Here is a 23,942-nt window from a genome sequence, read left to right as displayed (position 1 = left end):
AACATTTGCCTTTTTTTTAATTAGAACCTTTCTAGAAAGACAGGACACAACTTACAGAGACTTGAGATACTCAGAACAGATCTCATCCACCCCCAAACCCTTGCCACCGTCTACCTTTTTAACCACCACGGTGACTTCAGCCTGGGAGATGAAAGAGTCCAACTCCAAGTCCCCAGTCTCTGCTTCCACCAGAGAAGAACTGCTTCCCTCCCCTGAAGCGCTGGACAGTTTGCCAAAATTGCTTCGAGGCTGACCAAGGTACTCCTTCTCCATGGCCTCACCAAAACTCCTCCCAGGCCCGAGTTTTTGCCTGTGCCACAGCCTAGGTCACGGCACACCTGGCCTCATGGTACCCATCAGCCACCTCAGGAGTCCCACAAGCCAACCACAACCGATAGGACTCCTTCAGCTTGACAGCATCCTTTACTGCCGGTGTCCACCACCGGGTTTGGGGATTTATCTGCGACAGGCGCCGCAGACCTTACGGCCACAGCTACGGGGGAATCAACAACAGAGGCGGAGAACACGGTCCACTCGGACTCTATGTCTCCAACCTCTTGTAAAAGCTCTCCCAAAGGTGGGAGTTGAATACATCCCTGGCCGAGCGTTCCACCAGACGTTCCCAGCAGGACCAACACTTGTGCTTAGGCCGGCCAAGTCTGTCCGACTTCCTCCTATTCCAGCGGATCCAACTCAATGCCAGGTGGTGATTGGTGGACAGCTCAGCCCCTCTCTTCACCCGAATGTCCATGACATACAGCCGAAGGTCCGAAGACATGACTACAAAATCAATCATTGTCCTCATGCCTAGGGTCTCCTGGTGCCAAGTGCACTGATGAACGCAAGCTTAAACATGGTGTTTATTATGGACTGGCACAGAAGTCCAATAATGAAACACCTCTTGGGTTCAGATCGGGGAGGCCATTCCACCCAATCAAGCCCCTCCAGGTGTCACTGTCGTTTCCCACATCGTTTAGGTCCCCCAGCAGAATGATGGAGTCCCCGAAAGGGGTACTATCCAGCAACCCCGACAGAGATGCCAAGAAGGCTGGGTACTCTGCACCAATGCTAAGCCCGTAGGGCAAAACAACAGTCAGAAACCAGTCTCCGACTCAAAGGCGCAGGGATGCAACCCTCTCATTCACCGGGGTAAACCCCAACATGAGACGGCTAAGTAGAAGAGAGTCCAACCTCTCTCGAGGAGCTGGGTTCCAGAGCCCATGCTGTGACAATTAATATTTTCACATTATACTGGAGCTTCATAAACATTTCTTCTTATGCAATACTTAAAATGCCATATTTATTGGATATATACTTATATAGTCTCTCCTTGATTATATTCATTTTCTAAATGATGATCTAGATATTTGAAAGCATACATAAAAACTCGCCTCACTTGTTTTTTATGCTCAAAGAAATGTTCTCTTAGGGAGAATGTATGTAGTCAAAAGTTGTAATTTATTTTGCCTAAGGATGTGTCCTCTGGCTATTGTTCATCCACGTACAAGGCATCATTCATGCTTTAATATGTTTTCATGCCTGCTCTTATTTGCAGTTTTTTCCATTTATTGTTAAATGTCTGTTGTTTTTTATGCAAAATTATTCATGTTCATTATGTACATTTTCAAAATCACCCTACTCAGTTGCACATTTTATTGAATCTGAGTATGCTATTTTTAATAAGTACTACGTATGTTTTAACATTTGCCTTTTTTTTTATTAGAACCTTTCTAGAAAGACAGGACTAATGGGAAATACGGTATTTGAGCAAGACTGACAAATTATTTTGGCTAGACAACTAGGTCAGAGCATCTCCAAAACTGTAGCTTTTGGGGGCTGTTCCCAGCACAAAATGGTCAGTATGTATCAAACGTTGATCAAGGAAGGAACAGTGGCGAAGTGAGTGACCACGGCTAGTTGATGCACAAGAGAAGCGAAGGCTCCGACATACAAGCTGTAGCATCACTTGCTTAAGAAGTTATTGCTGATTCTGATAGAGAGGTATCAGAATACACAATGCATCACAGTTTACGGCTTATGGGGCTGCATCACTACAGACAAGTAAGGGTGCACATTCTGACCCCTGTTCAATATTAAAAGAACCAATATTGTGCATGTAAGCATCAGAACTGGGCCATGGAGTATAGAAAGAAGATCAGTTCAGTTTATTTATTGTCACTAATACCCTGGTCTGATGATTCAGTTCACAATTACATCATGTAGAGTGTGTGTGTGTGTGTGTCACTAAGCAGGAACACACATGTCTCTAGGAAGCACCATGGGTAGAAGGCAAGCTTGAAGAGGCAATGCTGGTAAACCTTAGGTCCTGTCATCTATATGGATATTCCTTTGACAAGTTCCACCTACTTAAGTATTGTTGCATATCATGTTTTCCCTCTCATGGAATCTGTTTCCTGGTGTCTGTGGCCTATTTTAGCAAAAAGCAGAAATGGTTCAGGAATGGTTTAAATAGCACAAGTATAAGGTGTTGACTTGACTTGCATGTTGCCCGGATCTCAACCCATTTGAGCATTTTTGGGGTTTATGATGGACAAGTCTGAAAAATGAAGGCCCCACCTTGCAACTCACAGGACCTACAGCATCTGTTGCTAAAATCTTGTTCCCAGATACCACAGCACACATTTAGTGGTCTAGTGGACCACTCTTATAACACCCTATTAGGCAGGTGTACATGATGTGTTCTACTTCTCTCTTGCCACAAAGCTTTTATGAATAATACCAAAAAGATTTAAACTCAGCTTGATACAGAATTTGACAATGAATGTTCACTATTCATGGCATCCATTTATAATATCACGTTTGCAGCATTATAGATGCTTTGAAAACTTACTTTTTTATCCAAATTGATACATAAATGCACACAGATGCACACACTATGCCTAATCATTGTAATATCAAATTGTATAAAATGTAAAGGTGAACTGGATATATCTGGCTTGTGACATTCCTAATTTTAAATACATTTGCAACACTTAACCGAGTATTGGTGTCTCTTATTTAAATATCCCATAAACACCTATTGAATATTATTTTCTCACATTTCTAAATGTAGAACTGAAGAATGAATGAATGGCAAAATGTGCCTCTGGTAGTTCTTATAAGTGACTGTATTGCCTATTTTAACTACATCCTGTTATATTTTCTTATGTCCAGCAAACTGGACTTACTCCTTACAGAGCTGTACTTAATGAGTAGCAGTTATTTTTGATTGGTAATTATTGCATTTTATTTTTTATTCAACTGTATTAAACACGCAAACTCACGGGTAAAAAGCATAACATTTGCATAGGTGTGCTAAGCGCTGGTGCGATATGCGGAACATCATATTGAAACAACCTCTGCACTTCACTTCCTAGTGTCGCATCTACCTCCCTCATCTCAGCTCATACAGTCCGACAAAAGTGTGCAATTTGATCGCGGCTCTCATTAAGGACAAAGGATTACTTGAAAGGAGCACAATTTGGACCATGCTTTTTTCACCGTGTTACTGGACAAAGAAGCGCTAATTTGCCTTTAGCTGGAGGCATATTGTTTGTGCTGTGTGGCCACACATTGGCCTACCTGTGCGGACTTGTCCGCACCCCAAGGTGGGAGGGTGGAACACAAGTAGACATACTTTTGCCTTATACGTTTCCCTCTCTCTCTTATTTGCTCTTTTGCTCGCTTTCTCTGTCTTTGTCATTGCGCGCGGATGATAAGGGGCCTATACGCTGAAATGTCGACAAATGAAAGAGCAATCCGAGCACTGAAAGAGATTCTACAAAAGCCGGGAAATGACGCCTGTGCAGACTGTGGCTCACGGGGTAGGTTAAAGAAATTAACATAACGTTACGCGTTTCCTGTACCAATTTTAGATGGTAATAGATTTGCATAGAACAATCACAGCTGCTCAAGTTTTTTTTTTTTTTGAACAATCTTTTAGATTGGTGTCATTCTTATCTGAAAATATGAGACAAAGTTAGGGATTCCGGAGGAGGGGCTTTTTACTTTCAGGAGATAACCCAGGTGTAACTGTAGGGGCCTTGTTCTGTTGGGTGAATGCTACGTGGAGGATCCAAGAGAAGAAACCATGAATCTCGAACAAGTCCTCACATGCTTGAGTGAAGGGCAGTGTAGGACTTGTGCTACACACCCTTTTTCAACTGAGCATGAAAAAGCAGGATGTTTTTTTTTTTTATCTGTTTTGACACAAGTTTATTGATAGGTTGTATTTGGAATAGCAAAGAAAATCTAAACACGTTTGCTAAAAAAACAGTGACCACCCAAAGAAATGTTAGGAGTGTACAGATCAGGGCCACCAATAATCTTTGGGCGGCAATTCAAATCCAAAACTCTTATGAAACTAACTAATAAATAGATCAAATAAACAAAGAGTGATGTGATGGAATACTGCATAAGAAAAATAAAAACATTTTTAATTCAACATTGTTAGCTTACTGAAATGTACATCCATGTACTGCACAATATATGCACTGAGTACTGGGTCAGAGGTCCTTTTGCATAAATTGCTACTCAGTGCAGTGTGACATTGTGTGGATTAGCTTGTGGCACTGCTGAGCTGTTAAAGACAAGGTTTATTTAATAGCACCCTACTGCGGTTGTCCCTGTTCCTTTTGCACCTTTTTTTACTATGCGTTTTCTTTCTATTCAGCGTTCTTTATGCCCGGATACAATGTTGGGTGAACACCCAGCTTCTTTTGCAAAGCCCTTTTGTACCGTCATTGTGGACTCAATGACAGCTGGATAACTGCAAAGTCTGCAGTTTCTGTATTTAAAAAAATAATAACTTACTGGCCTTCTGTAATATTCAGATTTTCTGAAAACCTGAATTTTGAGTCTTCTTTAACTGTCAGCGATTATCATCACAATGAAGAGAAATAATAAGTTTTACTTTTTGAAATGGAATACTGAAATAAACAATCTTTTTGGTGATATTTTATTGAGCTTAACTTGTACTGTAGTGATCCATTGATTTAAATGTGTTGTTTTGTACCAGCTAAAAAAGCTGTGCATTTCTAGGGGAGAGATATCTATTATACTATTCCACAGTAACCATGGTAATTTTCAAGCAACTCAAAACCAGAAAGTCAGTACATCTGTGCCTAGGAGGTTATGTCACAACCAGACTATCATTGCATCTCAGAGTTTATTTGTCAGATCATTCTTGAGGATCTGTAAGGGTGTTGTTTGACTTGATGTGGTTTAATACTCAAAGTTTAACTTTCCTCCTCCAAGAATCAACCTTTCTGGTCAGGTTTAGGCTCTTATTCTTCTTTTCTTCTTTGTCACTCTGAATGCATTGTGGAAATTAGCTCATGTTTATTCAGCTTTTATACTGAAACTTTGATTTAGGAAGCAGCCAGGTATGACTATTAACCAACCAGCTACATTCAAAGTGGAATCTGCCTGTGACTGTTTGGAAAATTAAAACAATGTTCTTCCTGCTCTGACATCAATAATTTGATCTGATAACACCAGAACATTCTTTCACACACTAGCTCAGTTTACTGGCAAGCCTTTGAGTGGTTGTTGGAAAGACAAGATTGCTGTAGTCAGAACAATGAAATGAATTCTCAAATCTTTTGGCTCAGAGTGGAAAAGGATAGACAAACGAATCTGCGAGATTTCATGTAATGTGGGGCATTGCTCTAGGTGAGGTTTACGGTTAAAGATAGGCCTGTGGATTTAAAGCTTTTATCAATTACATTTTTGTTTTCTCACATATCTACTGCTTTGATTTGATGTCTAGCATAGCACATAATACCAAAAGGCTCTTGAATTATTAACACTGATGATAATGGTTTCTGTTGTACTAAAATGGCTTGTCTGTTTCCAGTAAATTAATTGCTAATTACAAGTCATGTGATTCTTTATGCTATTAACACCTAATACAGTGGCATTAATTTGGCTTTTTAAGTCTAAATAATTGCTTTTTCTGCATCCTGAAATTCTGTTTTGAAATAAACATATTTAAAGCATCAAACAACACTGATTCCCAGCAACAAAAATGTAAACAATGGGAATTAAATTATTAATTTACCATAATGTTTAGTCCTTACATCTTGCACTCAAGGGTTCACCTTTTGTCTATTTTCTGCTTTCATACATCTAGCACAGGGCCTATATTCTGGTGCTTGAATTGCCATACTCATTTTAATTACACTATCTTCCCTGGTACAGATCCTGGTTGGGGTTCATGCTCCCTAGGAGTGTTCATCTGTCTGGAATGTTCTGGGATCCACCGCAACATCCCTGAAATCAGCAAAGTCAAATCCCTGAGATTGTCCCACTGGGAGGACCACGAGCTGCAGGTGAGAGGCCAAAGCCAGCAACTCCCAGGATTTCATAGTTTTATTATAGTTTTTGGAAGAAAAAAAAACAATTTGTGAAAAAGTGGAATAATGAGGAGGCAAATTTATAAGAATCACATGCATCACAAATTAGAGGCAAATGTAGATAAAGTTGAGACCAAAACAATGCACATATTTCTGCAATAAAACTGTATTTTTTTTCCCCTTTCCAAACTTATCAGAGCCATTTAGAACCAAGTTATTGATTTGGTTAATGTTATGCACCAAAAAGCTCTAACCACAAATTCACTTAAATTTCACTTTCATTTCACTAGCCTCACAAAGTATTAGCTTTGTTGCTCCATTCTTTTCATTTTCCAGTACAACAACATTCTGTTTTATGACTGCTTCCATGATGAATACATCCACAGAACTCCATTTACTTTGTAAATACTTGGCTTTTCCAAATTTCCCAGCTGGGTGGGACTTAGGGGGGCAATTTCACAGATTTATAAAAATTCCACTGGTTATTATCAGTAATGGTTCTATTACCTGTTGTACAAAGATGGAATTCCACAGTGAGTTTTTAGAAAGGGGTGGAAGGCTAAAAGCTAGTCAGTCGTTTTAGCTGATTTCAACAGTTTCAAACTCAAATGCTAATTTTTTATATCTATGGAATGTAATGCTATATTAGCAGTTATTAACTATTTACACTTTCACTGTTGTGATAGTGTTATGTAATTTGACGCAGTTTTTTTAGCTGATCAATGTCTGCTGTAAAAATTGCCCCTTTTCCATTAGTCACTGTTCAGCGTGGTTTGGGCTTTTTAGGCTTTTCCATTAGTAACGGTTACTATTTTCAGTACCTGCTTGCTTACGTGCTGAAAAAACGACTTCAGTGAACTGTTGATCACTAATTGGCCCACATTGGGGTGATACTCAATTGTAATGGAAACAAACCAAACCATGTAGATTAGTACTGACCTGAGACGAACTGCACTGAGTGGGTACTAATGACAAAGGGGCAAAAGTTTTTGCACCAAAGTTACACTGGTCAAATACGGTTAATATATTCTAATACTGTAATATAACCTTATATTCAATGGATATTAACATTGTCGTTACTGTTACAAATAGTTAAAATCAGCTAAAACTTTGGTCTGTCTGGCTAGTTGTTGGCCTTGCACTGCTTTTTGAGGATTTTTTCACATTACTGCAAACTCACTGCGGTATTTTATCTGTCTATTACAGGGAAGTAAACTATTATTATAACCTCGTTTAAACAAATCCAAAGTATCCTTTTAATTACTTCAACTTTCTTGGAAGGATGCATACACTTGAGAGAGTTATGTTATGAGACCGAAAATGTTGTTAGTGTGCTTTCACTTCAAGTTATTTTCAGTCTGGTTGTTTGAAAATCACACCTGGCTAATCTTGTGTATAAACGTATATTTAATATTTTTTCTAAAATCTTAACAAGCCAGAGAAAAGGACTCAGGCTGAGTATTTAAAAATTTGTGACAAAAAATGTACCTAGTGCATGTTTTAAGGAGCCCACTTGTTGTAAATGTTAAATTTTATTAAAATAACAGCTTTCATCCTGCCCAGCAGGAAGAGGGGACTTTTCTTGGAACAGGCTGTCTAGTTATACAGAAAGACAAAATATTTAGCGAGGAAGATCTTGTAGAGAGTGCATGCCACGCAACATTATTGCCTATCAAAACAAACATTCTCTTTGTGTTCACACATGGCTAAAACACTTTGGGTATGGTAAATAACAATAAAACTCTAATAGACTAACAGTCAGCTGGAGTCGCATCTGATACAGATGCCCGAGCCACCTCAACTGACTCCTCTCAATGTGGAGGAGCAGCGGCTCTACTCCAAACTCCTCCCAGATGGCGGGCTCCTCACCCTATCTCTAAGGGAGTCCCCGGCCACCCTGCAGAAGAAGCTCATTTCAGCCACTTGTATCTGGGATTTTGTTCCGTCGATCATGACCCAAAGTTCATGGCCATAGGTGAGGGTAGAAACGTAGACCGACTGATCAAGAGCTTCGCTTTTCATCTCAGCTCTCTTCACCACAACGGACCGTCACAGTGTCCCCATAACTACGGCAGCCGCACTGATCTGTCTGTTGATCTCCCGCTCCATTCTTCCCTCACTCATGAACAAGACCATGAGATACTTGAACTCCTCCACTTAAGACAAGCCACCCTTTTCCGGTCGAGAACCATGGCCTCGAACTTGGAGGAGCTGATCTTTATCCCAGCAGCTTCACACTCGGCCGCGAACTGCCCCAGTACATGCTGCAGGTCTTGGCTAGAGGGGGCCAGCAGGAACACTGATCCCTAAACCAGACCCCCTCCAGCCCTTGGCTGCACCTAGAAATCCTATCCATAAAAGTTATGAACAGGACCGGTGACAAAGGGCAGCCCTGCCGGAGTCCAGCATGCACCGAGAACAAGTCCGACTTAGTGCCGGCAATGCAGACCAAACTCCTGCTCTGCTTGTTCAGAGACCAGATGGCCCCTAATAAAGGGCCCCCCACTCCGTACTCCTGGATTACCCCCCACAGGGCACCACGAGGTACACAGTCGAATGCCTTCTCCAGGTCCACAAAACAAATGTGGACCGATTGGACAAACTCCCATTAACCCCTGAGCACCCTGTAGAGGGTGTAGAGGTGATCCAGTGTTCCACCGGTATGAAAACCACACTGGTCCTCCTGAAGCTGAGGTTTGACTAGCTGGAACACATCGTATGGTCGCCCTTCTTATGAAGAGAGACCATGATCCCTGTCTGCCAGTCCAGAGGCACTGTCCCTGACCGCCATGCAATGGCGGTCAGGGACAGTGCTGCTGGCCCCCTCTAGCCAAGACCTGCAGCATGTACTGGGGCAGTTCGCGGCCGAGTGTGAAGCTGCTGGGATAAAGATCAGCTCCTCCAAGAGGCGTGTCAACCACGACAGCCCCACAACTTACAGAGACTTGAGATACTCAGAACAGATCTCATCCACCCCCAAACCCTTGCCACCGTCTACCTTTTTAACCACCACAGTGACTTCAGCCTGGGAGATGAAAGAGTCCAACTCCAAGTCCCCAGTCTCTGCTTCCACCAGAGAAGAACTGCTTCCCTCCCCTGAAGCGCTGGACAGTTTGCCAAAATTGCTTCGAGGCTGACCAAGGTACTCCTTCTCCATGGCCTCACCAAACTCCTCCCAGGCCCGAGTTTTTGCCTGTGCCACAGCCTAGGTCACGGCACACCTGGCCTCATGGTACCCATCAGCCACCTCAGGAGTCCCACAAGCCAACCACAACCGATAGGACTCCTTCAGCTTGACAGCATCCTTTACTGCCGGTGTCCACCACCGGGTTTGGGGATTTATCTGCGACAGGCGCCGCAGACCTTACGGCCACAGCTACGGGGGAATCAACAACAGAGGCGGAGAACACGGTCCACTCGGACTCTATGTCTCCAACCTCTTGTAAAAGCTCTCCCAAAGGTGGGAGTTGAATACATCCCTGGCCGAGCGTTCCACCAGACGATCCCAGCAGGACCAACACTTGTGCTTAGGCCGGCCAAGTCTGTCCGACTTCCTCCTATTCCAGCGGATCCAACTCAATGCCAAGTGGTGATTGGTGGACAGCTCAGCCCCTCTCTTCACCCGAATGTCCATGACATACAGCCGAAGGTCCGAAGACATGACTACAAAATCAATCATTGTCCTCATGCCTAGGGTCTCCTGGTGCCAAGTGCACTGATGAACGCAAGCTTAAACATGGTGTTTATTATGGACTGGCACAGAAGTCCAATAATGAAACACCTCTTGGGTTCAGATCGGGGAGGCCATTCCACCCAATCAAGCCCCTCCAGGTGTCACTGTCGTTTCCCACATCGTTTAGGTCCCCCAGCAGAATGATGGAGTCCCCGAAAGGGGTACTATCCAGCAACCCCGACAGAGATGCCAAGAAGGCTGGGTACTCTGCACCAATGCTAAGCCCGTAGGGCAAAACAACAGTCAGAAACCAGTCTCCGACTCAAAGGCGCAGGGATGCAACCCTCTCATTCACCGGGGTAAACCCCAACATGAGACGGCTAAGTAGAAGAGAGTCCAACCTCTCTCGAGGAGCTGGGTTCCAGAGCCCATGCTGTGACAATTAATATTTTCACATTATACTGGAGCTTCATAAACATTTCTTCTTATGCAATACTTAAAATGCCATATTTATTGGATATATACTTATATAGTCTCTCCTTGATTATATTCATTTTCTAAATGATGATCTAGATATTTGAAAGCATACATAAAAACTCGCCTCACTTGTTTTTTATGCTCAAAGAAATGTTCTCTTAGGGAGAATGTATGTAGTCAAAAGTTGTAATTTATTTTGCCTAAGGATGTGTCCTCTGGCTATTGTTCATCCACGTACAAGGCATCATTCATGCTTTAATATGGTTTTTTTTTTGTATTGTGTGTGTGTGTGTGTGTGTGTGTGTGTGTGTGTGTGTGTGTGTGTGTGTGTGTGTGTGTGTGTGTGTGTTTGTGTGTGTCATAGTTCATGGCTGAGAATGGAAATGAGCTAATGAAGAAAAAGTTTGAGGCAGCTGTTCCAGTGTACTACTACAAACCAACCCATAAGGACTGTCAGTAAGTAACCACAGTTTCACATACAACACATCCCATGTTACAGTGCATATTTTTGAAATGTGTAATTTTATCCAAAATGTATATGAAAGTTGTGTGCTTGGCTTGACATGAATGATCTTCTTGTTTGGCAAAAGTTTTCATACCTACTATAGTTTTTCACAGTAAACCTGCAAAATTAAAAAACAATATTGGGATTTTATATGACAGAAAAACAAAAAGTAATAAATAATGAAGTGAAGTGGAAAGAAAAGCATACATAGTTTAAAAAATTACAAATGGAAAACATGTTGCTTGCATATGCGTTTAGTCCCCTTTTAATATGACACCCATAAATAAAATGCAGGGCAACCAGGATCAGCAACAGATGAGTGATGAAGTTGTAGGTAAGTTCAAAGCAGATTTTGGTTATAAAACATTTTCCCAAGCCTTTAACACCTCACAAAGCACTGGCCAATACACTGAAAATGGAAAGAGTTTTGGCACAAATGTGAACATAGCAATATGTAGGCGTCCAACTAAACTGACAGGTCTGGCAAGAAGAGTATTAATAATTATTGGTGAAAAGAAAACTACAAGAAGTACTGTTTAAAGTTTGCCCCAAGCCATGTAGGGAGCACAGAAAACATGGAAAAGAAGGTGGTCACATGGGACCAAAATGAAACATTGTTTGTACAGAAAACAAACACCTCTGCCTAAATATGCCATCCCTGAGGTGATGCATGGTGGCAGCAGCATCATGCTGCGGTGATGCTATTCTTCAGATAGGAGAGGGAAACTTTTAAGAGCTCAACTGAACAAAATACAATGTCGTACATGAAAACAAATTAGACTGCAAAAGACTTGGGATTAAGGCAGTGGTCCCCCAGACCTAAATTCAGCCGGAGGTTTTGGATAGGACTTGAAAATTGCTGTTCACAGATGCTCTACAGCCAATCTGACTGGACTCATGTTATGCTTTTTTTCAGAGATCAGGGAGAATTTGTCAGTTTAGATGTGCAAAACTGGAAGAGGGTAACCCCAAATGACTTGCAATAATGAGAGAGAAAGGTGGTTATACAAATTATTGACTCAGGGGAACTAAATACATATGTATACAGCACTTTTCAGATTTTTATTTGTAAAAAAGTTTAATCAATTTTTATCATGTATCATTTTCTTTCCACTTTACAGTCACAGTATAATATCAAAAAATGACACTGACTTAATTAATAACTGAAAAAAACATTTAGAACAACATCTTGTTGCTTAATATATTAGCTTTCTTTCAGCTTCCATTTTATTTGTGTTTGTTCAGAGCGCTGAGAGAGCAGTGGATTAGAGCAAAGTATGAGAGAAAAGAGTTTTCCAAACCTGGGGAAAACGTAAGATATGAATCAGGTGAACACACAGATTCACACACAAATGCCCACATGTACTGTAAATAGTTCTTGCTCTTGAGTAACGTTTGCTTGTATTCTGCAGGAATGAAAGAGGGTGTGTTAATGAAAAGGGGGCGAGACAACGGGCAGTTTCTTAGCAGACGATTTGTCCTTTCTGAAAGAGATGGCACTCTGAAGTACTACATCAAATATGACGTAAGTAGCTGTTAATCAGAACTCAGTCCAATAAATACTGAAAAAAACACAAGCTTACAACACGTGTTTAAATCTAGTCTGCATACACTTGCAGCCACAATACAAACACTCTAAATGCAATAGATATTAAAGATAATAAGTATATCGCAAATTAATTCTGTTTCATTTAGGGTTTTGTCTCACAAACTCACAAATAAATTCAGTTTAAATTAATTCAATTCAGTTTAGTTTTCCTGTTTAGTGCCAATTGTCTCTTGCGTTACAAGACAAACAGAAGCAGTTCATATCCAGAAATATAAAATCAAATCATTATAGAAAAAACTTACAGTATGATTCTTATTCATAACATACATTCCAGCATAATCCTAGTTCTAAATCAGTGCTGTCAAATACTCTTAATAATGCCAAATAGTAAAAGGTTTTCTATTGAAGGAAGTTCACCATGTTTTATTGAGTAAATGTCTTTGCAGCAATCCCTCACAGGGGAAAGAAATTAACCTCATTAACATGAAAACAACTCCAGCCCAATCCAGGCACAGTATGATTTGCCACAAGCAATGAAGGGTTGAGCAAGGACACAAAAACACAGCTGCACTGGTCTAACAGTAAAGTAAAGTAAACAGGGTTAGTGACAGCAGTACCTCTGTCTAGGAGAGAAACACAACTAAGCAGATAATTGCAGACCCTGTATTACTATCTTTGGCATACAAAACTGTTTAAATATGACTCTTGCAGCAGTACCGACGTGATTGGTGTTGTCCAGGAAAGACACACCGAATGACTCATTCATATTTATCTTGACGATAAGTCATAGTAAAGCTTCCTCTTCGTACCTCTAATGCCAACTCAAGACCAACAGTGGAAACACTAAGCATGGTTTTCAACAGTAACACTGTTGAGAACCATTGCAGTAAACAACAGCAATTTGAGTAATCATATAGTGTGCAGATTGTAGTGACATCAAGCTGATATTTGCAATCATCTAAGTACATGTTGACTTACCCTCTCCTTTCAGTGTCTTCTGTAATAAAAAGTGTCTCTCTTAGTAACAGTAGATATTATATTTAACAGTCATATTGTCAAACTTATACTCTTTAAACCTGAATGTATTACGAATTTACATGAATTTACATATAGCATTATTGAGCAAACCATGAGTCTACATTTAGATTTTAAATAACTCTGTCCTCCTGTGGCTAGGCTAAGGAGCCCAAAGCAGTGATTAAGGTGGACTCTATTAATGCAACATTCCAGCCAGAGAAGATAGGAAATCCCAACGGCCTCCAGATCACCTACCTCAAAGACTACAGCACCCGAAATATCTTTGTCTATCACGAGAATAGCAAGGTAAGTGTAAAACAGAAGCTTGATTTGTGCAGTGTAAAGTGTTATTTAATTTGTTTTTTATCTGTCTTATAAAGATATTGGTGTTCTATAACTATCTACTGTAGATTGTGTTGTTCTGGGAGAGGCTGTGAGCCTTTACCAAACCATTTGTATTAGTCTTTGCCTCCCAGTGGAATCCATTATCAGATCACATTCAAGCATCACATCCATCATTCTCTGTCATCCATAAACACAATAAAATATATTGAGCAGTTCCATGTTTGCATGAGATTTATTTGTTGCTGTCTGTCATCTGGGAGTAGGGAGTTTGCAGCAAATTCACATTAGAGTCAATATATTGATGGAGATTCATAGGGTTGCTTCACTGACTCACTCAAAGGAGTGTTATTGAGGAACAAGATGGCAAGAATATTTAGAGAAATAGTACACCAAGCTCTCTGTTAACCTTTTCATGTAAGTAATTTTGTTTCACCTTAAACTGTAATTACATCAAGGTCATTGGAGCTTGCATGAAACATTTTTCACATTGGTTCTGGATAGGTGGTTGATTATGTTTTATTCAGTTGCATTGATTACATTAAATAGCACTGGTATCTAATGTTTGTGTGCACGTGCCCCACATTGTTGTTTTACCGATTTAGACTGCCGATAAACTGGCTGTTATTTGTGGCAGCCCCATTATGACATGGGTCCATGTGGCCTTACCAGGTAATATAAGAAATGATCCTCTCAAAAATAAATTCCAAAATCATTGTAGGCAAATTCATGTGAGCTCCTTAAAAACTTGCATAAAGTGAACCCTGGGATATGTTTGCAAACGCTCTCCTAAAAAATGCCAAAATATTCAGCAACAAAATCTTGGGGATGACGTTTTCACATTTTGCCACATTTACAATCATAAAATATATTTGTTTAAAATTTTATATCAAACACAAATATAAAGTAGTACATAGCTGTAAAGTGGAGCGAAAATGATTCCAGTTAATAAAATTTCATAAAAAATAAAAATCTGAAAAGTCAGTCATTTTCTACCGCTTATTCCATAGTGGGTCGCAGGGAAGCTGGTGCCTATCTCCAGCAGTCTATGGGCGAGAGGCGGGGTACAGCCTGGACAGGTCGCCAGTCCATCGCAGGGCAACACACAAACACTCATTCATACACCTAAGGGGCAATTTAGAGTTACCAATTAACCTAACAGACATGTCTTTGGACTGTGGGAGGAAGCCGGAGTACCTGGTGAGAACCCAAGCATGCATGGGGAGAACATGCAAACTCCATGCAGAAAGACCCCAGGCCAGGAATCGAACCCTGGACCTTCTTGCTGCAAGGCAACAGTGCTACCAACTGCACCACCGTGCAGCCCAAATCTGAAAAGTGTCTATTTCAATTTGATGCCCCAACTTAATTATTTAGCAGTCCATATGTGTGTAATTCATCCTGAAACCAAGGCACTACTACAAACCTACAAAGATATTCAGTAGGTGTCCGGCAGAGCAAGAAGAGCTTAAATCAGAGAAACACCAATAACCCCATGCAAACTGGATGAGCTTCAGAGATAAAAGGCTCAGGTGGGTGAATCTCTTTATAAGACAACTATTAGTTGTCCATTCTAAAAATCTCCCGTTTATGGAAACGTGGCAAAAAGAAAGCTATTATTGGAAGAATGGCATGAAAAGTTCTGTTTGTAGTTTGCCAAAATCCATGTATCAGACATGGCAAAGAAAGAAGGTCAGATGAAACCAAAAGGAATCTTTTTCCCTAAATGTAAAATATACTATGTGGAATTGTGTGCTTTAAATTGTCTGCTGAATAAAAATTCTTGATTTACTGTTTATGTTTTCACTTCTTTTTTTTTATTTTAGGAAATTGTTGACTGGTTTAATTCAATTCGTTCAGTTCAGCTTCATTATCTAAAAGTGGCCTTTCCTGGTGCAACTGATTCTGAGGTAGACAAATACAAACACATTAATCTGTTCAAATTATGCGTTTGCATTTATTTATTTATCCTTTTTTAATTTCCTTTTATAAATATGCAAGACATAACCTTTTAACATACTGCCCATAAAACTGGGATTTTGTTGGACAACTGCTCATTTGTTTACAGCATTGAGAAACTAACTTTATAATAATTTTTCAGCTCATACCCAAACTTACTCGGAACTTTCTGAAGGAAGGATACATGGAAAAAACAGGTCCACGGGTAAGTAAAGCTATTAGTACTTGTCTGTACCAGCACAGTTCTTCCTTTCCTATGCTGAAAGTCTTCCACCCATGGCTTATTTACTTCACTGTTTTTCTTAGTTCAATAAATGCCTTTTACAATTTCAAACAGATGTCAGCATTTCAAAAAAACTGCAAAAATAGATTTTAAAATTTCTTTCCTACTTTTACATTTATTTTCTAAAAACACTCGTCTGAATTCTTCCGTAATGATTTTGTTACAATAGAAACAACCTGTTCTATTTTCCAAAGCCTATCAGCTTACATTTTTGTTTAAGTTTGAGGTCTGTTTGTTATCTAATCCTCCCAATTACACCAGATAAACTGGAAACTTCAATTAAACTGTGTCCAATTTGTTATGCTTGCCAGAACTCGGATGAATTAGACAGTGTCAGTCTGTCTGCCTTCAGGATCAGTATCTAACAAAATAAACACAGCGCTTATGCCTCCTGTTATTCTGGCTCGTGCTCACCTTTCTTTAAATGAAAACAGCAGAGCTAAATGGCAAACTACCTTAGCCGTCAGTGTAACTGATTTTAACTTCTGTCTGACAGGTTAGCAGGCAGCTGAGATTAGCCACTGACCAACTTTCCTCCGTCTGTGCATCTGTCAGGCAGTGTGAGGAAATGAAAGTCTTGCTTCTGAGAAATGACCTAATTCGTTCGAATACAAACACAGGAGGCAGACATCCATTGTACAAATACACAAAGAAACACTTGTAAAGATGTGTGTAATCATGCAGAAATGTACCAATGCTGTAATGTTAGATATACCTAAAGCTGCGTTCACACACAGGATTCAGACAGGGGCTCCTTCAAAGAAAGCTATTAAACCACCTGAGTCTGTGTGACCCATCCTGTTCTGCCGTCATTCAAGCATAGACTGTCAGTTTAATCTCTGTTAGGCAGACAGAAGAAATACCTACCTAACTTGCTACTTTAAGTTGATTGTGTTAGATTTGCATTAATTCACAGATTAAAGAAGTGTTTTGGCATGAGCCCATTGGCAAAATGAGAAGGGAGCAATCAGTTTTTAAATCTTTTGGCTGGAATTTGTCCATGGTTATTTATGGTTTTTATAGTTGTGATCTGGAAAAACTGCAATGTAAAGGCTTTCCTATGTCACTGTTCACCTACTGATGGTTTGACAAAATGTCTATATAAAGAACTGTAAGTCCTAGAACATGTCTTCTAGGTTATTTAAACCAGCCAGCACATTCTTGAACAGATGCTTCAGTTTAAAATAGACAATGATATTGATACAAGCACAATGCTGCTTTCTTTCTGTGTTACTGATTCTATTTCTGGATTCGTTTCCCTGTTCATCTACATAGCAAACAGAAGGCTTCAAGAAACGTTGGTTCACACTGGATCAGAGACGACTGATGTACTTCAAAGATCCATTGGTATACCAATCTGTACACACACACACACACACACACACGCACACACACAAACATGTTTATTTACAGGCATAAAAAGTGAGCGATTATAATCTTAGAGAGCCACTTATCACAATTTTGTGGCTGATTTCCTATTTGAGTTTTTCTGTAAGGCTTTGACCTGGCAATAGCATTTTGAGTAGATTCTGTTGTGTCTTTAAGAATCATAATATAATATAACATAAAAACATGTAAAATGGGTTTTTTTCTAGCCTTCCTGCTGTGAGTTTTCCTTAATTATATATATATACATACTGAACAGAGGTGATGTCACGCTACTGTGTGGTAGACCAGTGGCTGTAAAACAGGATTTGAAGGTGCTTTTTTACTGCAACCTGTTTAGAAAACGGGGGAGGGGTGTGTTGCTGCGGTACTTTTTCTCCCCCCTGCATTTTGCTGTAAGAACCTGGACAAAATCATACTAAAGCAGGTTGAAATCTACCAAAGAAAATTTTTTGTTTAAATAAAATACATCCTGCAGCTGCAGAATGTGAGTGTGTTCTTAGCATTCTTGCAAGACACATCTTGCAGGATTTAACCACACACAGCCTGAACTACCATTTCAAAAATGTATTGAAAAGGCAGTTCATGCTCATCCAAGAGGAGTGATTGCTGCAAGTCAGTGACTCGATGGAATCAGTTGGGTTTCCTTAAATATAAGACTTTTTAAAATTCAGTTTTTTAAAAACCAGTTCCTAAATGACTACACTGGCTCCCTGTTTGTAATAGGAAAGATTTTCAAACTAGGCTATTAGCCTATAAAGCACTACATGGTCTTGGGCCAAGATACATTTTGAGTTGCTTGTCAAGTATAACCCACTTAGACCCTTCAGCTCGTCTTTAAGATGAGACAGCTTACATTGCTGTAGTCGAGGCTAACCTCACATGGTCCAAGAAAACATTGTAAATTTTGTAACAGGTCAATAAAGCAGTGCAATAATCATAGATGGTGAGAGACAGAAAAGTTCATCTTAACCCCGAGTCTTGGACAAGAAAATTTTAGGCATTACAAATAGAGGAACTCTTGTTAAATTTAGTGTACTGCAATATTTGGAGAAAGCTACTCAATGCAATGTGATCTGACGACTTCACTAAAAGAATTATGCATACAATGTACTCTTAAGAATAAAGGCTTGCCAAAAGATTACATACAAAGGAGAATTTAGCTTCTAATAGATGCTGTCATTTATAGACACCTTTTTGCTTGTTCAATACTGTCATCTTAGTTTAAGTTCCCATTAAGCATTGCTAGGAACTAAAAACCCTTTTATAATTTATTCACTTTTATTGTGTAAATAACCAAGCAGAGATTAAAAAATAAAGCCTAATTAGTTTATTGATGAAATCATCAAAATGTACAGTATAGTCCTTTAGTAATACACACTGGATTATACAACAGGATGAAGAGTGTTTTCTATAATGACTGCCAATTTCTTTTATTCTGCCTGTGGTTGAAGGATGCCTTTGCCAAAGGTGAAGTATTCTTGGGGAACAGGGACAACGGTTACAGCGTCTCTCTTGGCTTACCGGCTGGGACCCACTGCAATGGCGCTTGGCAACAGGGCATCACAATAGACACACCCGAGCGGTGCTTCCTGTTTACTTGTGAGACAGAGAGTGACCAACAGGACTGGCTGAAACACTTCAGTGATGTTATGAGTGCTCAGATGTCCCCTCAGGACTACACAAGTAAGTATTCTGCAATATGGAATGTTTATTTCGTATTATCTACAAGGAATTTTACGTTACCCCTTTTGTCTACATTACTTATTACGAACAGAGAACAGAAGTAGAGATAATTCCCCAGTCTTCTTAGACTATAGAATACTTATATAGTTATTTAACCAACTATAATCACATTTACTGTCTGTAGTTTATTTTGCATTAAAGTGAGACTTTTTTACTGACTGGCCTGTATTTTTTAACTGCTATTCCTGAATCTAGACAAACATTTTCTGAAAAATAGCTAACCTGCAGCTAAAAACTTGAGAATAATTTAAGCGTGGTTTTAACCAAAAATAGTATACTTACTATTGAGAAAGATGTAGTTGTTAACTGCTACTAGAATGGGATAGAAATATAAATTTCCATCAGGAATATACAGTGGCTATAGTATAAAAGTTGGCAGTCTGGTTCTGTTATGCCACAGTACAATCAGTCATGGAACCAAAACATTTCCAGACAAGTTCTGAAAATGAAATGGCAAAAGGTGAAGTTAACTTATTGCGATGAGTCTTTTGTTTTAGGAACTCAATATCATGACCTGAATAAAGGTAAGGACACTCAAAGGGAAGATGACAAAAAATGAGCTATTTTCAGGATCAGTCAGGTGTTGAAAAATGAGGAAGCGTAGAGATGTATGAAGCTGTTTAAAAAGAAAACTGTATTATCCATGACATGTTGAGACATCTCTGCGGTATATTCATGCTGCTAAAAAGTGAGCGAGAGCAAGACTTAAAGTAAATAAGGCTAGACAGTATACCAAAAAGCTGCTTAGTTTAATACGTTTTAGCCTTCAACCTCTGTCTGCCATGGAACATATTGAATATTACTGAAATATCAGATTCATTGTAATGATCTACATTTTTTAGGAACTACACTGCTGCTTTTGTAATGCAAAATGTGCTGTACTAACCACACTAATCTGGAATATAAGATTCTAAAGAAAGTGTAAAATGTAAAATCCCTAATCATTGTTGTCTTTGTTTTTAAAATATGAGTAAAACTGTGTTGTACAGTAACAATCTCAGTCATGTGGCAGGACATTGCATCTCCTTGTAATATAAACTAAGAGCAATAGAATATGTATTTTTAATGCTGTTATTCTAACTATTTATATTATAGTTGGGTTTTTTTCTCCAAAATTGTTATTGACACAGTCAAAGCTTCTAAAAACAGGAGGTGGGAAATCAACCACTACATTCTGATGTGTCTCCATTGTATTAATTGTTTTTTATTATTGTCTTGATAAGGTAAATTTGAAGGGCTTGCTAGGGATTGGGACTCATTTAAGTAGCACAAACAGTTTGATATCCAAAATGGAATGGCTTCCTAGACCTTTTATGTTAGCAGTGATGTTTAGAAACGAAGTCCAAATATAACTCATTTATAAAGTGTTAAGTTTGCTGCTTTTTTGACATAAGAAAGTCATGTGATTTACAAAAATGTATCTTCTAATTATATCTAAAATGCTTGAATTGATGATGACGTAGTTAGTTTTTTTCCTAAACTGAGTTTGAATATATTTACTAACTTTGGATTTATGTTTGTGTTCAAGTGGAGGCCTTGTTAAAGCACCGACACTGACAGATCAGAGGCCTTTGGGACCTTCTCCTCCCCTCTACTCCCATCAACAGTTTGACAGCAAGCCAGAGCTGGTTGCATAATCCCAAAAGTATGGACTTCAGGTTAAAACTTAGGACAATTATATCAAAGCACTGTCAGATAGGATAAATTACACATTAATTTCAGAAACCGATTTTTCATTTTGCCTTGTATTGTAAAAGTTTCTTTCTTACAACAACCTTGTTATTTAAACTAAATCTCAACAAAACTTTTTTTCTGTCTTTAATACTTGTGGCTACTACTCATATTGAATAATAACATGCAACATTTTGTGTGCAAAGCGACTTACATTTTAAGAGGTAAAGCCTTCATGAAACAATAATCTGTTAAGTGAAATTAATTAATTTCATGCATGTAATGCTGTAACAGTTTTTTATATATATTTAGATTGTACTAGATGCCCTATTCCAATTTTATTAGATATTTCTGCCCAAGTATATATGTATTGAGTTTGTGATTCATTTTTTACTGCTGGTTATGGGAAACACTATGATCTAAGCTTTTGGGAGAACCACATGCTTGAATATTAATGTGACTGGGTTTTACTTAGCTCCTTTGGTTACAAGGTTTAATATTCTATACAGCAAGTTACAGGAGGAAAATGTCTTTACTGCAATGTTAATATAGGTCAAAATGATACAACACTTTAGAGAAAGAAAAACAATCATCACATTCTAAGCTTTTAGCAGCTTCTTAATATATATACATCTTATATTCTCTAATGTTCTGAATTTCTGTTACTTTTTAATTTAATAAGACGCATGCTTTTTTAAGTACTCTTACAAAAAAAGTACTTATCATTTAGTAGCACCTTCATATGGTACAACTCTACAAAACTAAAAATCTTTACAAATTTATATAACAACTAGAGTCAGGCTAAAAAGAAACCCCACCCGCTGTAAATTTTAGGTTTTTGTATAATTTGTATAAATGAGCTGCTTCTTGCTAGGTTCTAAAAAAACCTAAATCTAATTTCAAGTGTACACTCACCAGATTCCACCATGCTATTTTTGAACAAAAATAAAACCAAAATGGAAAGAAATTGTGAAGAACTAACTAGACATCAAAAGCAGCACATAAATACAAAATACATACAACCCTAGAATTCAACAAGGATGTCCTTTCTTTTTACTGTGACTGTAACCCTTTAATTGTAGTTGTGAAAATGTACCCCTTTCATGTTAATATTTTGCTTTTTATTAAAGGTATTTTCTTGTTTTACCATTGCAAACTGGCAAATAATTTTAACTAATAAAAATCTGTTGTAGAAAATTGTTTTTTTCCCATTTTTTTTCAGGGCTTCTGTGTACAACCTGTGTATTTATATTCATAGAATAATTGTTTAAACAGTTTGGGCTTACAAGTTCTTTGAATAAACTACTTTAATTGAAATACAGTCAGCAAAACTAGTTGGAATGGCATTCAAATCAGTTTACTTTTACTATGTAATTTTTTTATCCATGTATTACCAGAACGCTTGTGATGTTTAGAGTGACAATGACTACTCGCATTAATATGGGTTTTATGCATATTAAATATTTAATTGGGCTGAAGTCAGGACAGTTTAATGTTAGCTTGGTTTATCTCTTCTAAACCCAGTTTATTGATTGTTTTGGATCATTGTGATCTAATTGTCCCCCGGTTTCAGCCGTTTATGTTTTAATTTGTGGTGACATTTAAAGTTCCCCCACTTTGAGTGATGTACCTGTACCACCTTCAGCAAAATAATCAGTATGATGCCACCACCCCCATGCTTAACCATTGGTACAGGGTTATTAAAGTTGAAAGCATCACTTTGACTCATTCAAACACACAATTTGTTTTTTCTGGCATCTCACTATAAAAGTGTGTCTTTGAAAACATTTGATTTGTCTATGTGAGTGGCTCCAAATTTCAGTCATTGTTAAATGTTCCAATTTTGGAGCTGGTGCTCCTTTAACAGCACCCTCTCCGTCCATGTTTATTTTCTATTTCTGATAAGAACTGTGGTCAAATGTTTACCTAAATGTATGCCGGAGGCTTGTTGATACAAAACTGTTTCAAAGATAGTTTCTCTTCAACTTGCCAAGACAAATTTTATTTTACCAAACAATAATGAGCGTGCATATACAGCGAGGAAAATAAATATTTGAACACCCTGTGACTTTGCAAGTTCTCCCACTGAAAAATCATGGAGGGGTCTGAAATTTTCATCCTAGGTGCAGGTCCACTGTGAGAGACATAATCTTAAAAAAAAAATCCAGAAATCACAAAGTATGATTTTTTAAAATAATTTATTTGTGTGTTACGGCTGCAAATAAGTATTTGAACACCTGCCAATGAGCAACAATTCTGGCTCTCAAAGACCTGTTAATCCACCTCTAAAAAGTCCACCTCTACTCCACTTATTATTCTAAATTAGAAGCACCTGTTTGAGGTCGTTAGCTGCATAAAGCCACCTGTCCACCCCACACAATCAGTAAGACACTAACATGGCTACGACCAAAGACACCAGAGACAAAATTATAGACCGCCACAAGGCTGGAAAGGGCTATGGAGCAATTGTCAAGCAGCTTGGTGAAAAAAGATAAACAGTTGGAGCAATTATTAGAAAATGGAAGAAGCTAAACATGACTGTCAATCTCCCTCAGACTGGGGCTCCATGCAAGATCTCACCTCCTGGCGTATCAATGATCATAAGAAAGGTGAGCAATCAGCCCAGAACTACAGGGAGGAGCTGGTCAATGACCTGAAGAGAGCTGGCACCATTGTTTCCAAGGTTACTGTGGGTAATACACTAAGATGTCAGTTTAAAGTCATGAATGGCAGGGAAGGTTTCCCCGTTTAAATCAGCACACGTCCAGGCCCGTCTTAAGTTTGCCCATGACCATTTGGATGATCCAGAGGAGTCATGGGAGAACGTTCTGTGGTCAGATGAGACCAAAATAGAACTTTTTGGTCTTAATTCCACTCGCTGTGATTGGAGGACGAATAATGATGAGGACCATCCCAAAAACACCATCCCTACTGTGAAGCATGGGGGTGGAAGTATCATGCTTTGGGGGTGTTGTTCT

The 23,942-nt window shown here is 38.9% G+C and overlaps 1 protein-coding gene across 1 annotated transcript; it reads left to right on the top strand.

Moving 5' to 3' along the window:
• The first annotated feature begins 3,358 nt into the window (after nt 1-3,358).
• On the top strand, nt 3,359-22,161 carry zgc:92360 (uncharacterized protein LOC436988 homolog). The gene is made up of 11 exons (XM_047364536.1): nt 3,359-3,824; nt 6,202-6,332; nt 10,871-10,962; nt 12,257-12,339; nt 12,424-12,536; nt 13,737-13,883; nt 15,746-15,829; nt 16,021-16,083; nt 17,437-17,508; nt 19,002-19,233; nt 20,822-22,161. The coding sequence occupies exons 1-11, from the start codon at nt 3,713-3,715 to the stop codon at nt 20,848-20,850; spliced, it is 1,158 nt and encodes a 385-aa protein (XP_047220492.1). The 5' UTR covers nt 3,359-3,712; the 3' UTR covers nt 20,851-22,161.
• The last annotated feature ends 1,781 nt before the right edge of the window (nt 22,162-23,942 follow it).

Source organism: Girardinichthys multiradiatus, chromosome 5 (genome assembly GCF_021462225.1).
Source record: "Girardinichthys multiradiatus isolate DD_20200921_A chromosome 5, DD_fGirMul_XY1, whole genome shotgun sequence".
Lineage (NCBI taxonomy): Eukaryota > Metazoa > Chordata > Actinopteri > Cyprinodontiformes > Goodeidae > Girardinichthys > Girardinichthys multiradiatus.
This window is presented reverse-complemented; position numbering and strand designations above follow the sequence as displayed.